Source organism: Podarcis erhardii (assembly GCF_964252035.2).
Source record: "Podarcis erhardii genome assembly, chromosome: 10".
In the NCBI taxonomy this organism is placed as follows: Eukaryota; Metazoa; Chordata; class Lepidosauria; order Squamata; family Lacertidae; genus Podarcis; species Podarcis erhardii.
Genome location: NC_138500.1, coordinates 74526414 through 74545327, shown reverse-complemented (window position 1 = coordinate 74545327; position 18914 = coordinate 74526414). Strand labels below are relative to the sequence as shown.

The 18914-nt window shown below is 44.3% G+C and overlaps 1 protein-coding gene across 1 annotated transcript in view; it reads right to left on the bottom strand.

The window, feature by feature from the left end:
* The window catches only part of FAM107B (family with sequence similarity 107 member B), a 113413-nt gene that overhangs the window by 63840 nt on the left and 30659 nt on the right, over nucleotides 1-18914 (bottom strand). Inside the window, exon 2 of the mRNA XM_081879232.1 lies at nucleotides 12982-13060. Within this exon, the coding sequence (XP_081735358.1) occupies nucleotides 12982-13024 (43 nt within the window). The 5' untranslated portion in view covers nucleotides 13025-13060. The remainder of the gene's footprint in view (nucleotides 1-12981; nucleotides 13061-18914) is intronic.

Here is an 18914-nt window from a genome sequence, read left to right as displayed (position 1 = left end):
CTGCTGTAGCAGTAAATTAATCTAGAAAACCCCCTCTTCTTCAGCCAATATATTAGTTTATATCTCTTTATGTCGGGGAAAAAAACAAGAAGTGAGGTGTTGATACGTAAGCTCAGTGTTTTCTCCAAACAAACAAATCTCTTTTTCTTCCCAAACGTCACTGGAAGGGCGCTGCCTCTCCGCGTCTTCCTCCCTCCTGCTGCCATTCTGTTTTTCACTCTTTTAACTGGCCCGAGTAGAATAGCAGTTTCTGTCCTTTGTTCCAATATGAGAGGTGTAAATAACAAAGAGGTGTAAATAATAAAATCTCTGAGCATATGCTGCTAGACTCAGACCATGTTCACAGACGGCATGCAAAGGGGTTAATTGCCAAGAAACCGCCCCTGCAATCTCCTCCCGGTCATTAGCACTGCAATCTCTCCAAGTTGAACAGAAAAGTTCCTTTCACTTCTTTCTAGTCCCTTAAGATATTTTCATTTGTTACTTTGCCTCAGAATCCTTATAGTTTGTATCTGAGGTCTCTCTTCTACAACCACTTAGCGGCAATTTTGTTTATTTTTCTCTCTCTCCCAGCCTTACGTTGTACTCCATTTTCTCTTACCGCCGGTAGTGGATTCCTTCGCCTTTTGCCTCTCGTAGTCCTTTTACGCTGGGTTCTTCAATTAATCTTTCTGTCAGCTTAGTTAGTTTACTTTATCCCAGTTTTATGACTGTTGTCGGAGGATCACCGCTTTCACACGGAGCCTGAGGCTTCACAACACGGAGTCTGTTACATCCCCTTCGTGCTGCAGCTCAAACCCTGCTAAACGCCGACAATACAGGGGAACTTAAGCAGCGTCGCTGGGTACCTTGACCCTCAGGATAATCCTCCTGGGGTTATCGAGGTTCACGGAGCCTTCGTGACCCCTCTAGACCTCCGTGTTGCTCGAGACTCCCCCGAAGGGCAGGCTCGCGCTCCTTCCTGTGGCTGCGGCGTTCCGGAAGTCCACGATCTCCAATTTTCAGGTTGAGCAGCTGCCCAATCTGTTCTTTCTAACTTATGGCTTTTTTTTACAAATGAAGTAACAGTCAACATTGTCTATGCTTGCCTTCTTTAATGATGAAAGTCAGGCACAGGGCTATGAAAAGCTCTGGAGAGAGCAGCCTTTTGGCCACAGTGGGAAACTTTACTTTCATGAGAGTAATATATAAACCTCAGTTAATCACAAAGAGAAATGGAAACAAAAAGCTTCCTGCTTGCGTTTCCTGGATGGCCTGTGGTCACTGAAATCATTTGCTCTGTGCAGGCCCCGCAGATGGCCGGGGTGGGGGTGGGACTAGCCATAAATTAATACAGCTTACAAAAGCCCACTTGTGGCGGTATTGTGATGAAACTCAAACTCAAGTTAAAATGCCTCTATGGTAACCTAGTACACTGATTTTCAAACCGTGTTTGACAGCCCAGATGTTACTCAGGGGTTTCTCAACAGGGAGATAACTAATTGTCAAACTCCTCTGAAAGGCAGCCTGCTCACAATATCACGCCTCTTTTCCCTGTGGTGTGCAGCCCAGGAGATTGCTGGGTGTGTTTCTGCTTAAGCAGGGTAACAGCCTTATCCCAGAAGCCAGGCAGCTACATCCCCCACAAACTGAGAAGACCCCCTAAAACATGCCCCAGAATCCCCTGCAACTGCCTGGCGTTCTGTGGCAGCCATGTGGAGGGGAGCTCTTTGGACCACAACTCACTGTGAGCTTCCCTGAAAGGAAAAGATTTGAAAAACACTCAAGTCATACCCTTGTTTACACGTTCTTGGTAAAATGGTCCTTTAAGGCATAGCTGTCAACTTTTGGATTTGAAAATAAGGGATCAGCAGCCTCACCTTTCCCAGGGACAGTCTACGGGATATCTAACAATCCGGGATAGCAGCGGGAAATGGCGCTGGAATAAGGGAATTTCCCACAAAACAAAGGGAAGGTGGACAGCTATGTTTTAAGGGGGGGGGGTTTATAATACTAAATATATACAGGGCTTTTTTCAGCCAGAACTCAGTTCTGGCACCTCTCAAGTGGGTGCCATTGGCATTCTAAGAGAACAAGGGCGGTGTTCCAGTACCTCTTTTTCTAGAAAAATAGCACTAAAGATTATATATATATATATATATACACACACACACACACACACACACACACACACACATATATACGGTGTGTGTGTGTGTGTGTGTGTGTATATATATATATATATATATATATATATATATATGGCGTTTGTTTTTAATGTTTTGCCTCAGAAAATGTTTCTGCTTTCATGTAAAGAGGGCAAGCTGCAAGAAACCTTTAAAGGGCTTCCCAGTGCCTAGAGCATAGGAAGAAGACCCGCAGCCAAGGGGCCCTCATCCACGCGCGTTTACACCAAGAGCTTGGGGGTGACTGCTGACACCCCATGATGGCTGCTGAGCTACCTGCCTGGGCCCCAATCTGTTTCCGGATTCAGACCCAAGTTGCTGTGTCCATAGGAGCCACTGATAATTCAGACCCTACTTCCACACAGCGGTTTCTTGTGGACATGTGTTTCTCTTATCTGCATTTTTTTCACATCACCATCATCCTCATCAAAATATCACACGCCCCCAATTCAAATTCACCATTTCTGCTGTGAATATTTTTTAATCTATAGAAAAATAGATTCTGCTGTTTTATAATCTATAGAATTTTCCAGTAAATTTTCCAGTAAAACTGGATTAAATGGGAAAATAAAACGAGACAGCATTTTATTGATGGTGTTGTGCACAAAATTTGCATGCATGAGCAGCACTGAGTCCCGAATATACTGTTATGTGCAAACACCCTATATGAGTGGAGAGGTCTCAATGTGCATCAGTGTACACGGACTAGCCATTTTGTTTGAAATTTTGTTGGAGAGATCCTTCTGGACCCCTTCCCAAGTTTCAATTTGGGATCAATAAGAAATTTGGTTCAGTTTGTTTTCAAAGGTAAACTTAACCAATTCATTCTTTCTGAATCAGTGTGCAAACCAAAACACAGCCATTCTTTTTATATTCACATTTCTCTTAATTTTGGCAATAAAGCTCCCCAACCCAGTAATATGCACAAAAATGCATATACAAAAGTACACCTAAAAATGCATATATTAGGGAAAATCACATTGCAAAAATGTGTTATCTTAGGAAAAATTGCATTAGAAATGTGTGTATTAGGTGAAATTAGCATTTAAATGCTGTTGAATTTTCATGAAGACTTAAAAAAAAAATCACAAATGGATGCGGAAATGCGGAGAACTGTCCTTAAGATTAGAAAAATTAGAAACTGAGAAAGAAACTGTCAGATTCGCCCATTGCTAATCCCAGTACAGATCCTTGGGGGAACCCACTGATTTCCCTGTATTGTGAAAACTGTCCCTTTATTCCTGCTCTCTGCTTCCTGTTTAACCAGTGACTGATCCTTAAGAGAACCTGTCCTCTTATCCCAGAACTGCTGAGTTGACTCAGAAGCCCTGGATGAGGAATTTTTTGAAAGTCCAAGAATGTTGATCTGAGAAACAGCCACAAAACACGAGTTTGCTGGCAAACTACAGCACATCTGAAAAGATGTTTTTGCTCTACTGTCTATTTTTGGACATGCAAAAAAAGGGGGTTGGAATAAGGCCTGGAATAAAACTGGTGCAGAGTGATCAAGACATTTGGCCCAGTTCACCCTGCAAATATCTGCAGCCACTGCTTATGAAGGCCGGCAACATCAACCCTACCGTGTGAGAATCCCTTTCAGACAACCACAGCGCCTGGAGACAGACAGACAGACAGGTTGTGCATCCATAGCAGTGACCAGAGGAAGAGTGACTGCCGGAGGAAAGCTGAGAGGAGAAACGCCCTGGTGCATCTGCAGCTGCACAATGGGACGCCTTCATCTGCCCCGCCTGCAACAAAACATGTCTCTCCCCTGTGGGTCTCTCCAGCCACAGCAAGCACTAAAAGTCTCCAGCAGTTTGCCTTCACCCCCAAAGGCACACTCCTCCACCGTCTCCCGAGACACATGGATGCCAACAAGCCACTCCTTAGCATATGCATATGCCTGCACACATGTTGGGATACACCACTGTGAAACAGACTGTGCTCTATTGCAATCGGTAGCCATGCCCAGTACTGTGGGGGTGCTTCTTGCAACTGGAGTGAATAGACAACCAGTGTGGTGATGGCTGTTTTGGCTGCAGCCCACTGCACACCAATAATGTCTCATCGTGACCGCAGTATGCATGCACATGGACAAAGGTCTCTATGAACGGGTCGTGATCTGGGATATAGGTGCCTCACGGACCACACGTATCATAAGCAAACACCTAAAAATAGCTACACTGTAAATCTACTGATGTGGTTCCAATTGCAGGAAACAGGATGTAGCACTCAGGTTTGGGAATTTGGGAGGATCTCGGATCATGGGAATGTGCTGAAATGGAGGGGGAAAGAGGGAGAGGAGAAAGGGTGGAGGCGGAGGCAGTTTGTACATCTGCAGCAGCAGGAGGTGGAGAAGGAGGAGGTGGGTCACCCAGAGGGCTGTAGCAACTCCAGCTTTGCAACAAAGGTGCCAGGGTTTTGGGGACACGTGGGAAGAGGGCTAAGTATTAGTGAAACAGAGAAGTAAAAACATTGTGGAATAATATCTGAGACAGGCTCCCACAGACTAGTTCCTACTAATTAGAAACAGTTTGAGGAAGGGGCGAGGGGGGAGCCCTGCCTGAATGAAGTCCTGCACATGGCAATATGCCCACAAGTGACGGAGAGAAACAGGATTCATGTGCTCAAGATGGGATGTAGAGTTGCTTATCCTTCTTTCTTTTTCTTTCTTTCTTTTTTTTTCTTTTTCTTTAAATCACAGAGCAAAAGGCCAATGTCTGCTGGGCCCAGAAGTGTAACCAGCGTGTTAAGGGCACAGTGAAACACAACAGGCCGTGTGGCGTGTGAAAGAGAGAAACGGAGCATTAACGGGTTCTGAACAACTTGGGAGGGGAGAGAATCATTTCCATGAGGAAACCATTCCAAAGCACAGGGGTCTCAAAACAGCAGATTCCGGCCACTTGATCTCTGCAGAATGATGTGAGCTTGCCAAAGGGAGCAGCTGCTCGCCTGCTGTGGGATTTGGTGTCAGTGAAGCCACAGACTTAAATTGCCACCAACAGCTCTGCAGGGGTCGGAGGCACGAGCGAAGAGCTTTCCACCTGATCCTATAAACTGGCCTGACTCTGCAGCCCAAACCATTGTTTGCTCAGGGACGGCCTGGCCTGGCCTGAGGTGCTACCATCTCCTGGTACTTCAGACTCCCAGCTCACACCTGCCGTCTCACAACTTGATTTATTTCACATACTGGATTCTAGGTCTTGACTGTGATTGGAGTTTCACCGTGATATCTCTCTCTCTCTCTCTCTCTCTCTCTCTCTCTCTCTCTCAGCATCTGTGGCCTTGGTGTTAAATTAGGAACATACTCAAATACGAAGGAGTATTCATTCAACCTCTGCCATTTCCATATTCACTGAGAACGAACAGGGTGGTTGCAGAATATATACAGAGGCTGGTTGCATTAAAGGTTAATTAAAAGTAACAAGAGTTCAGTGCATCATGTCTGCTTGCACTAACCCAGGTTCAAAGAGTCTTTGTTTCTGCTATTTAATGCTCCTGGCATTGTACAGACAGAAAAAGTGCTTTCCCCACCTCAAGCACAAACACATACACTGTCTGATGGAGGAGAGACGGCATAAGAAGATGACCTTAACAAATGGGCAGCTTTGTACAGGAGCGCATTGTTGTGGGATAATAATGCGTATGAAGCACTTAGGGAAAAGTGCTGTATAAATACCATTATTTCTATTTGATTGTGGTTTTATTTGACTTGCATTCAGAGCGCTTGAAAACAAATGCAAGGATCCAAAGTATTTAACCGCTCCAGATCCTGAGGGTTACAGTGCTCTGGGGATTAAAATGCACCTCTGAAGTTACGGCTGGAAAGTGGGACAGCCGCTCTGTTATAGTTCCATCTTTGATCAAGGGACTGGACCTTTCCCTCTGGTGGGTAAAGAGCAGGCCGGCATTTGCCCTTCCTGCTTCGTTCCGGGGCAGCAATGCACTTGGAGCTTGTTGCTGTTTACCAGAGCCAATGGCCAAACAAGGCCAGGTCCAGGAGGTTTGTGGCCAGTTCTCCTCTCCCTTTTATATTTCTTTTAAAAGCAGCCACAGTGAAGAGGGACCAAATGGTATAAGGAGGAATACGGCATGGCCAGAGGGTTTCCCCTGAGCTATTTCCCCTGCCCCCTGCCCACCCACCAACTTCTATTTACCCCATCAGGGAATGCATTCAGAGCTCAGGTGGCCTGGTTCCCACTGAGAGAACACAAGGAGAACATTGGCAACCCCAATGCACGTCAAGGCTATTTTTAAAAAGAAATGTACAGTGGAAAGTTAAACTATTAAATTTGCTGCTGTGCAATGTGGGGTTGGCCACCAACTCAGCAGGCTATAAAAGGAGTTGAGGCAAATCGGTAGAGGATAAGACTGTCCATGGCTTCTGGATCAGAGGCTTCTGCAGATGAGTTCCTGGTGAACATCCATGGGAAAGGGCCCTTTTTGGCACCCAGGGAAAACATTTTTTGTCCCTCAGACTTTTAAATTGTGTTTTACGTTAGGGCTTTTATGGTATCTCTGTTGAGTTTTTGTTTGTTGTGGTTTTTGAATATTGTATATTGTATTTTAATATTGTTTTGTTATAAATCACCAAATAATTATTTATTAATATTTATTAATTTAATAATATGGGTGTATTATTGGTGGGGGACACAACATGTTCCTTCTGGGGTAGTTCGTCCACCTTGAGTCCCCATCCTGCACTCAGTTCTCACCTGTGGCTCCTAGACGGTGTCAGCATAAGACAGCGGCTACGCAAGGGGAACAACTTCGACTGGCTGAGGGGAGCCGATGGGTATCAAACTCTCGGTGCAGAGCTAAATTTAGGGCAGCATGACAGGTCCCCCCTCCCCCCCCCCAGGTTACTAAACTGTGGTTTGTTCAGATTCTGGTTATCCGTGAATCCTGCCCAGCTGGAGGATATAACACTACGCCATGGTTTAATAAATGTTCAACAGCCACAGGGTGTGAAAAGTCAACCACTGTATCCTATTCTCTAGGATTGCATTAGACATACAAAAATAAAATTAGCAAATGGTAATGAAGAAATGAGAGGAGGCACACATATGAAATATATTTCAGTGACTATGCAGATCAAATAAAAAAATCAATTATTTTCTGGGGGACATGACCTCACTGTACTTATGCCCCAGATTATAAATCATTATCAGAGCTACAAAGCTTTTATTGCCTGCCTTACACTTCATTAATCAGTTACAGGATGTTCTCTCCAGCAAAGAAGGATAAGATTTTGAGTCATGCTTGAAATTTCCATAGACTTGCCAGGCCACTTAAATTAAAAAGGAGTTTCAGAGTCACATTATAATCCAAAAATCTGCAGAAATGACTATTTAATTTAGGAATCTGACTAGCTGTGCATAGTCTTCTCCCACCCACCACCCCAGGTTGGGCTGCAGTGGGTAGAGCAGTGAAATGTCAGGATGAAAGCCATCAATAAAATAAGTGCAGTGGTTAGCAATTGCTAAACAAAGATAAGTTGGAACCCAAGATTATTTCCTTCTCGGTGCTGCCAGCAGTAGCCACCAGACATTTCTTGTTGGACAAGTGCTGTCTTTCTTTGCCCACAGAGCAAGCAGCACCCAGAGCTCCAGCATTTTAGGGTTTGGGTTAGGTTGTGTAGGGGAAACAAATTTAACAAATTTTAAATGTAATGAAATATGTTGACAAACTTCATCAATGCACTGGATCAGAAAAGAGTTTCTAATGTTAAATCTCCATTTACCAACTGACAGTGTAATCCACTTCTCCACTCCATAGCCCAGCCTGCTGGCCCCCTTATTGGGCTCACACACTTATTGGGGTCCCAATTTTACCACCCCAATCCTGCTAGGACCCTCTCTGGGGTCATACTGCTCCAACCCCCAAAACTCCTTCCAGTCCTCTTCAGGATCTGACCATGACGTCTCCATGGGACTCATGACAGAAGCAAACACGCCTCACCTAAGGGAAAGGGGCAATGGCTGCCACTTTCAACGGGCCTGGTGGCAAAAGTTCAAAAATGATTGCAGGCCTACAAAGTTGATCAACAACCAACACAGCTACTTCACGACACATTCCCATGATTCCGGAGGCATTTGGCAAGTGCAGTTCCATTTTGCACGGCGTCCAAAATACATTTCTCAGGTAAATGTTAGAAGACAGTGCAAATCTCTTGGCTACACTTACCACAAAAAGCATTCTCCTCCTCTCTGTCTCAAAATGTGCATTACTTAATCAGCTCTTAAGGCATCTACCACTGCCTGGCATTTGCCCTTCTGTGATCTGGCTCAATATAGCCAGGGACACCAGGCATCCTCTAAAAATAGCCTTGGGGCAGATTTCATTGAGCCTGGAGCACAAAGACTTCTAAACACTGAGAACCAAATTGTGGCTGGTTCATATGATCATTTTATTATGGCAAAATGTGCTTTATCGGGGCCATTAGCAAGCCTGGAACTTCAAATTGATTTACCATGCACCCAGATCCCGAGCCAATCCACGAGGAACCAGCAACCCTCCATAAGGATTCTAAAGCATTTACTCGGAAATTGGCCTCTTTGACTTCAAGGAAACATACTCTGAGGGACCTGTTGATACATGCATATGAATCCCTTGTGGACTGCAGCATCTAGCGATGACTTGTCTGTTTGCAGGAGCCATCACAGTTCAGTCACCAGAGGCGGAATTTTCCTATTGCCCAACACCGACTCAAATACAAAACTTTCCAACAAAGGCAAGTCCATACATTCTGCTAAAAGTCACTAAGAGACGTGCTGCCAGAAGTTTTCAATTCCATTTTTGATTAACCACTGTTCAGCATGCATGTCCAGTCACTAAAGGGAAAGGGAAAGGGACCCCTGACCATTAGGTCCAGTCGTGACCGACTCTGGGGTTACAGTGCTCATCTCGCTTTATTGGCCGAGGGAGCCGGCGTACAGCTTCCGGGTCATGTGGCCAGCATGACTAAGCCGCTTCTGGTGAACCAGAGCAGCGCACGGAAACGCCGTTTACCCTCCCGCTGGAGCGGTACCTATTTATCTACTTGCACTTTGATGTGTTTTTGAACTGCTAGGTTGGCAGGAGCAGGGACCGAGCAATGTCTATATTCCCCCAGGCCAAAAAAATCCCGTGGCCAAGGCTACATGGGCTGAGCTAGAGGCGTTTTTAGAGCCTCTCGAATCTACTTACCCGTCTGCCCTGACTATTGTGTGTGGAGACTTTAACGCTCGTATAGGAACAGATGACAATAGTCTACACACTCACTTCAACCTATTTATGGACCCTGAAGAACAGACGGATATTGGTGCGACACGACTGTCCAAAGATAGCAGAAGTAATTTTTCAGGTCTCTGCTTAGTGCAGGCTGCCAGACGGAGGGAACTGCTGATATTAAACGGCAACATAGAGGGGGATCGCCCCGGGGAATATACCCATTTTTCCAAGGCTGGGGGAAGCGTTATAGATTATATTCTAATCTCAAGATTTGCTCACAGCCTTGTAAGGAAGTTTCAAGTGGGCCACAATACTCTGAGTGATCACCTACCTCTAATTTTAGAGCTTGCAGGTCGGCCTTTTGACTATTCTATTGCCGAGCCACAATATATACCTTCTGTAAATTTGGGTATACCTGCTCCCAAAAGACTCAAATGGTCCCCAATACTGAATGAAAATCTAACCCTCCTTCTTCAGTCAGTGGAGTTAAAGCTTATTCGCTCCGCTATTGTGTCAGGCAATTCAGTAGATGCGATTATGGAACGCTTTAAATTACTTTCGGAAAGATTGAAACCCCATTTAACAACAGTGATACAAAGCGCCGCTACAAAGAGGGCAAAGGACGGAGCTAGCTGGTTCGACCTGGAGTGCAGGCAAACAAGGAGACAAATGAGAACAGCCTACCAGAGATATAGGAAATTAGGGACTGCTCCCCTACTTAATGCTTATATTTATCTGAGACGGTCTTACAAACAATTACTAAGGAGAAAGAAACTGGAAGCTGAAAGAGCCGCATGGCACAGTTTGGTTAAGGCATCACACGAGAAAGATACTACTTGCTTTTGGCGAACCATATCTGGTCTACTGGATCAGGAGCGTACTAATTCCATCTGTACAGTGGAACCAATGGAGTGGTTGCGCCATTTTCAATCTCTGTTCTATGACCAGGAAGCCCAACATTACAAACTATGCATTCAATTGGAGGACCTACCTCATTGGCCACCAGTAACTGTAAAGGAAGTTGAGAACTTAATCGCACAATTAAAGAACAACAAGGCCCCAGGGAATGATTACATCCCTGCCGAACTTCTGAAGTCCAACATTGGCTGGTGGGCCCCCCTGCTGGCGTCTTTATTCTCTTGGATCGACTCAACGGGTTTACTCCCAGATGGTTGGACTGAGGCAATAGTTATTCCAATCTATAAAAAAGGACCTATGCCAGACCCGGCGAGCTATAGACCAATCAGCCTTCTGCCTATACCCAGCAAACTATATGCCAAACATCTTTATATTAAGCTAACTAGCTGGCTGGAAACTGAAGCTATTCTAGCGGAAGAGCAAGCGGGTTTCAGACAAGGCAGATCCACCATAGACCATTGCTTCACCCTAGCCTATTTAATTGACAAATATGCCAAAAAAACCCGTGGGGTGCTATATGCAGCCTTTATCGATCTAAAGGCTGCTTTCGATTCAATTCCACGTGCAAGACTCTGGGATAAATTGAGCACATCAAGTATAGACAAAAGACTATTATTTCTGATCAGCTGTTTATATAAAGACACGGTGCTGCATGTAAGAACTTCGTTAAATGGCCATCTTATAGGACCAGTTCCTGTCAGCAAGGGGGTCAAGCAAGGTTGCATCCTGGCCCCAGTTCTATTCAACTTTTACATCAGTGATATGGTTAACTGTTTGTCATCTCCGGACTTCCACGCCCCCAAACTGGCTGACAAATCAATATCAGTACTTTTGTATGCTGATGATGCGATACTCCTATCTCGAACAAGAATAGGCTTAAATAGGCTCATAGGTGAACTTTCAGCATACTGCAGGAGAGAGCAACTGGCAATAAACTATCAGAAAACCAAAATTATGGTTTTTGCAAGGAAACACAGACAGTACAGCTGGAGGATGGATAACCAGACAATTGAACAGGTTAAAGCCTTCAAATATCTGGGCATCGTTTTCCAGTCGACTGGGTCCTGGGATGTCCATCAAAAATGTGCCAAAGAAAAAGCAGCTCAAAGTATTAAGATGCTGTCCCGCTTCTTTTACACGAAGGGGGGCAGATACATCCCAGCAGCCCTTGAAGTTTTTCAAGCAAAACCTCTGGCGCAGTTACTGTATGGGGCACAAATCTGGACGGGGAACCACTGCTCCAGTCTTGAAACTGTTCAGTCTAAATTCCTAAGGCAGATATTCGGCGTCCCCACCTGTGTTCCAAACGCAGCATTACGACTCGAGGCCTGCCTTCCATCTGTAGAAACTCAGACCTGGCAAAGAACATTCAACTATTGGCTTCGTCTTAATCTAAATCCACCTGGTCTACTGCCTCTAGTAATGCAAGACCCTCACAAAAGCAAGTGGTTCAAAACTGTGCATCAAAAACTCCTTACATGCGGTTTGCATTCACAGTCCCTACTATCAATGGGCCTCATTAAAGCAAAGAGTCTAATAGGCCAGCGCCTGAAAGACATTGAACGGCAAAACAACCTGACTATCTTAAAGAAACTGTGCCCATGGTATACCTACTCTCCCCCTTCTCATTTTGACTCCCCAGCTTCATATCTGTTTAAATTAACCATCCCAAAATACAGACGTGCCTTTACATTGGCTAGATGGGATGTTCTTCCTTCTGCCGTACTCGAAGGTCGTTATCAAAAGACTCCATTTGAAAAACGTCTCTGCCCATGTGGAGATGGTAACACGGAAACAGTGTCCCACGTCCTCCTATCCTGCCCCATTTACAAAGACCTAAGGAATGAGATTATTACTCCACTCATTCTCTCCAACCCCGGCCGCTCACCAGACATTACACTGTATTTTCTCTTATCTGATACGGATAGTCAGATAACAGAGAAGGTCGCGAGGTACATCGAGAGAGCTGTGAAATTGAGGGCCACCATCTGAGTGACAGACTTGTTCATCTGACGGACCTCCTTTTGCCTGCTCTTTTCTTCTTTTTATTCTTATTTTTATTTTAATTCTTGTATAGCTGTGGCCTGTTGGCTTTGCTAATAAAGTTTTGATCTGAGCAGGGACCGAGCAACGGGAGCTCACCCCGTCATTGCGGGGATTCGAACCGCCAGCCTTCTGATCAGCAAGTCCTAGGCTCTGTGGTTTAACCCACAGCGCCACCCGTGTCCCTAAATTGCAGTTAATCTTAACCATGGTTTGTTGAAACACGCCAACTTCTTAAGCTATGGTTTGAAGGTTTGTTTCAAGCAACCACACTTAAGATTAAGCACAGTTTGTCAGGTTTAAACAAGACAACGAGCTACAGATAATATAAACCAGAAGCAAAAGCTTCCTAAATTCTTTTTATAGCCACACTGAGCACATGGGGGAGAGAAGAAGCGTCTCCTTGGCTCATTCTTGTAACACTAAACTGGGATTTAGTTTTACATTTGAACCAACCCAATATTTGTCTCATGAAACAATCTAGCTTCTATTAGCCGACTGCTCAGGCAGTTGTTCATAACTCTTACAGGAAACAAGTACTATCTTAAGGGACCCTGAGAGTAGCACTTACACAGGGAAGACAGGCTGTTGCTTTGTATGGTTGTCAGGAAAAGAATAGTAAAGGCTACTTAATGCACCTTACCTATTAAGAGCCCATTGTCAGATGCCATCAAATCTGAATCCATTTGTGATTCCACTTGCTTTCCGTCTTGCTTTTCCTGCTACGTTGCATCCACCCAAGGGTAACAAGGAAAGGGGGTTGGGAGAGAAAGAAGAAAACAGTGAATTAACAAAATGGTTGGACAACACTAGAACTTCAGTGGAGTAAACTGTACCTGCCTTCAAAATTTAAAGTACAGTAATTCAGTTCTTTAAAAAATGTGAAGCTTCTAAAGACTGTTACCAATAAGGAAGAGTGGGTTTGAAAAATGAATCAATCATTAATGTTTTAAAAACCTGAAATACACTTTTTACTAATTTCAGAAACAATCAGAAACAGCAGTGGGGAAGGAACGAACTGTGGAATGTTTTCACGGTAAAATGAGGGGTAGTGTCCTCTTAAATATCTGTCATTTTATTTGTTACAGACTTACTTAAAAGTAATGAAAACTACTTCAATAATCTCACGGAACTAGTCTGAACTTGTAATTCTTATATTTGAATGATTAATTGATCTGCTTTTACCTTTTATCATTTTTACTTTTGTACACTGTATGTTTCACAGAGAACCCCACAGTTATGGAGTGACTCATAAATGCAGCAGAAAGAAAGACAAGCTGAGCCTTTAACTATGAAATTGCTACAGAAGATGCCAGTGGTGAAGAAACAAAAGAGTGATTTGTGAGACTTCCTAAAGGGCTTCTGCAGAGTAGACCCAATTTGAGTCACATGACTCAGATTGATTATTATTTTTGTATATATTTCTACACACCTAAAGTATGAAAGTCAGTAGCACAGATGTTGTAAAGGTGTGGTGATTTGTCATGGAACAACCCCTTGAAGAAGATAACCGTGGTTACCCAGACCTTGTCGCTGGTTGCAAAGGGGCCCCCAAGACTGCTCAATTTTGTGCAGATATGTATCGGATAGCACTGCAAGTTACACTACAGTTGCTTACAGATGACCTGTTTATTGAGCATCCAGCCTTATTTGTTGGCACAAAGTTTGTGGGCTGGTTATGCAACATTCACTGTTTATTGATTAGTGAACGTTCCTTTTTATTTGTTTGCAAGATTGTATGATGTCTCATCAAGCAATTGTTATTACACACTTCCTAGTGAATTTCCCCCTCTCTTCACTTACCACAAAAAATGTTATTGGGTTTGAAAGTGAGTTTGGTTCTGAAAGATCTCAGGAACAACTTTAATTGTGCAACCTGCATTTCCCAGCACGTGACTGAATTCCTCTCACAAACTAGCAACAGTCTGGAAGCAACATTCGTTAGTATACATCTGAAAATTAGGAAACTGCCTGTCTTTGTAGCCACATTCTCATCCTGCTCTGAATAAAAATATTTCTAGCTCAACCCCCCACCACACTGATCTCTTCCATACTTAAGCAAAATAAAAACAACAATGTAAATTGCTTCCACATGGCTCCCTTGAAAACTCAAGTGTGCAGTTGCTGCAAATCCCTTCAGTGTTAATCATTATTCAGCTTTGTTGGCTATACAGAGCTTGTGCTCTTAACTCTTCAGTGTTGTGAGAATGGTTTTGCACATCATGCAAAGGTAGGAAGAATGCCTTGTGTTAGTCTTTCTTGGCAGCCTCCTTACCCAGGAATTGTAGAAAGAGGAAGAAGTGTAGCTCCTTTGCACTTTATATTTTGGTTGTTCCAAATAATATAACAAATCTGCCCTCCAGCTTCATATCTAGAGAAAGCAGGATGTGCAACCAGAAAATGTTCTACAGTTTGAGGGACAATTAAGTAGTATCGCAGTGCTTATGTCTCTAGTATGCGGTGTTCGGGGATGGGTGGTACCTCTGGTGGGAAACACATCATGCTCCTTCTGGGGTAGTTTGTCCACCATTTGTCCCCATCCTGCACTCAGCTCTCACCTGTGGCTCCTAGAAGCTGTCAGCATGTGAAAGCAGCCACACCCCAGGAATGGCTTTGACTGGCTGACTAAACCAGGTGAGGGGAGCTGAGTGAGTTGGGGACTCGCTGCATGAAAAGACCGTCTCCGCCTGATTGAGTAGACAAGACCAAGGGTAGGTCCAAAGGTCCAACATGTTGTAGAGGGAAGTGAGGGACAGGTCAGTTCTGTATCCAGGGCAGATGTCTACCAGCTCCACCTGGTACGCAGGCTGAGACCCTCCCTGCCCGCAGACTGTCTCACCAGAGTGGTGCATGCTCTAGTTATCTCCCGCTTGGACTACTGCCATGCACTCTACGTGGGGCTACCTTTGAAGGTGACCTGGAAACTACAACTAATCCAGAATGCGGCAGCTAGACTGGTGACTGGAAGTGGCCGCTGAGACCATATAACACTGGTCTTGAAAGACCTGCACTGGCTCCCAGTACATTTCTGAGCACAATTCAAAGTGTTGGTGTTGACCTTTAAAGCAAATCAAAAGATGCCTGCTTCTTGGGGGAAAAGCAATGACAAACCTAGACAGCATCTTAAAAAGCAGAGACATCACCTTGCCAACAAAGGTCTGTATAAGTTAAACCCATGGTTTTCCCAGTAGTGATGTATGGAAGTGAGAGCTGGAACATAAAGAAGGCTGATCTCCGAAGAATTGATGCTTTCAATAAATAAATAAATAAATAAATAAATAAAAAATTAGGACTTCCGGGTTAGCGCCTCTGGCAATGGCGGAGCTCCTCCGATCGGGAGGAACTTGCTCCATGGAAAGCAGGGTCTGAACCGCCACGGCGAAGGTGGAGACCCTTGGAAATCACAGGCGGAAGAGCCTGTGAACTTGGGATTCGGCTGGCACCTTTTGCGCCCCCCTACTCGCGGGGAGACCCTGTATCGGGAATCCGGAGTGACGTGGGGTGAGCGGCGCGGTGCTTTGAATCGACCGCTTCTTTCACGGAGTGAAGCCGCATTGCTGCTGCCGGAGAGCGCTGACTTTTTCCTGTGGACAATTGGATTTTAAACAACCCTTGAGTAGAACGGAAAATTGGATTTCTAAATACTTTAATTTGGCATTGAACGGGGAAGGCTCAAAACAGGAAGTCCGCCTCCCCTTTTTGTAAATAGACTGAAGCAAAGTATTTGTAAGCTAAGGTTTTGGAAAGCTTCATGTAAAGGATCAAACTTCCATTGATTGAAACTATAAAACCCCCCTTGGAAGCAGGGGAAGAGGGGGGAAATTTTGACCAAGCGTGCCTGCAGGAGAGAGTGGAAAATTAAACTACCACGTCTCTGAACCTGGGAATGGGCTGCAAAAAGAAAAAAAAAGAAAAAAGTCCATTGACAGTGAACAGTACATAGTTGACAGCTAGCTACAAGAGAAAGATACTGTTTCCATTGTCCGCTTCTGCGTTTTAAAAGAAGAAAAAGTAACTGAAAATTGATACTATTTTTCACCTTTGGAACTGTGTTGGAAAGGACTTTTTGAAACTGTTACAAGAGTGGAGTGGAGTCATCCAGCTGTAAGATAAGGACTGTGAGAAACCAGAATTTGACCTTGAACATCCCAAGAATGTCGGTTAGGGAAGATTTAGTGTCTGCACTCTATAAGACAAATTATTTGCTGGAAAAGCTTCATAAACAGATAGATGCTATGGCCACTAATGTTGTCATCTTGGATCAAAAGTGGGTATCAACACAGAAGTTGTCAAGGATCCGGCACAGGAATTTATCATGACTGAACAAATGTTTGAGAAGGAGAAGGAGAAAGTTGCTGTGGTCGAGCCTAGAGTAATATAGGGGGAGCCTTGACCTTGCAGATGCAAATTGAGGATTACAAATTGAGGCCCTTTATGACTGAAACTAGAAAAAGCCAAATTTTGAAGATTGGAGCCTGGCCTGTTCTGGAAAAGGAAAGTTGGAGAGATTCCCTAATGCAGGGATCAATTGACTTTTGGGATATGGAGCTGGGTCAGGAGGAGATTGGAGCTTTTGGGACATTTGGATTTGGAGGATTTTTGAAACAAGATTTGGAACGCTTTATGGATTCTAGCTTTAACTATGGAAATCTGGCTGCCCTGTTAAGAAGGATAGAGCTCCCCCATTGTTGGGATAGAGCTCCCCCGAGATCTGCTTTTTAGCACTAAAGATTATGAAGAAGACCGGCAGAAGGGACGTGAAGGAGAGTTAAGAGCCTCGGATATAAGATCTCTAGGTTGATGGACTTTTTGGAGTAGACAGAAGGGACAGCAGAGGCCGAGACCAGGGAGAGGAGACGGTGGAAGAAAATTGGGAATTTAAAGTTTATATTTGGAAATTTTGTAAAATTTAATGAGGGAGAGAAAAATCGTGGATTGAAATTCTTATGACCCTAGTGGAAATGTTTTAAGAGTTTAAGTTCAAATAGATATATTAATTTTAAGGAGAAAAAGAGGGAAAGGATTTGCTGAAATATTTAATTGAATTAGAATACAAAAAAGGGAGGTGGGAGGAGGTCAAGGAAACAAGCAAATGACAGATATACTATGTGAAGGTTTGATGTGTTTTTTGCTTTTGTTTTTCTTTTTTCTTTGACCTTTTTTTGTTTCTCTTTTTTTCTTATTTGTATGGTATTTTTTTAATGTGATACATTGTTTTGTTTTTTGTTTAAGTTGGTGTTTTTCTGTTTTATTTGTAACCTTCAAAACCTTAATGAATTTAAATGGTTGGAACAGAGGTTGCCAACAGAGCACCTGTGGGTGCAATGCAACCTTTGAGGTCTCTCAAGGGACTTCCATGAAGCTCCTGAACTTCCTCCTCCTCCTCACAGACACTCAGCTCGAGTCATGAGGTGGTGAGAGCAGTTACATTTATCCTGCCGCACCAGGCTAAGGAGCAGTGTCTAAAGCAGGAGGGGCATGTGGGAAGGAGGTGGCGGGTTTTAGGTTGCGTGGGCTGTTCCTAGGCACACCTTTCCTTTCTCAGGTAAAAGACTGTGCACATACTAATCTGAACAGGTGCACAGGGTATTCATAGAATCATAGAATCATAGAGTTGGAAGAGACCACCAGGGCCTTCGAGTCCAACCCCCTGCCAAGCAGGAAACACCATCAGAGCACTCCTGACATATGGTTGTCAAGCCTCTGCTTAAAGACCTCCAAAGAAGGAGACTCCACCACACTCCTTGGCAGCAAATTCCACTGTCGAACAGCTCTCACTGTCAGGAAGTTCTTCCTAATGTTTAGGTGGAATCTTCTTTCTTGTAGTTTGGAACCATTGCTCCGTGTCCGCTTCTCTGGAGCAGCAGAAAACAACCTTTCTCCCTCCTTTTATATATTTGAACATGGCTATCATATCACCCCTTCACCTCCTCTTCTCCAGGCTAAACATTCTGTGGTCCTCTTCCAGGACGGGTCTATCACCTCCTCCCCTCTCGCCAGGATGGACATGGGAAATCTTCCCTGGGTCCCCCAGATGCCCCTTTCCTGAACTCCCCCCTTTTCTTCTCCCTCAGTGGAAGCATGGAGCAATACAGTGCTTGCTGTCCATACAAATTGTGTTCTGGGCTTGTGATTCAGCCTCTGGGGCTGAACTGGAGCTGCGAGTGATTGGCATTTGGAGCCGAACTGTGTTGCTTTTATAGATCAGCAAAGTCTCCACCCTTCCTGGCAGGACTCTGCACTGCAGAGAGCTTCACCCTTGGTGCCCCCTCCCTGTCCCTGGGGAGATGATGGAAGAAATATCCTGTGCATTTCAGCTGCCTCCCTGCAGAAATATGCCCCAGTTATGGTCCCCTCCAGACATCCTTTTGATGGTGCATTCATGACTAGTTGCGTTCATTGTGGTATCAAGGCAGTGCTACACAACCCTGCTTTCATTGCTGTTTGTGCCTGCAAAGTTTTTGTGGTGAACAATTAAACTGACTGTGGAATGATAGTCTTGCTCCTTAGGAAATACGGACTTATGTTTCAATAAACCACACATGTCCTTGTGACTTTCTGTTGTTCTAGATGAGA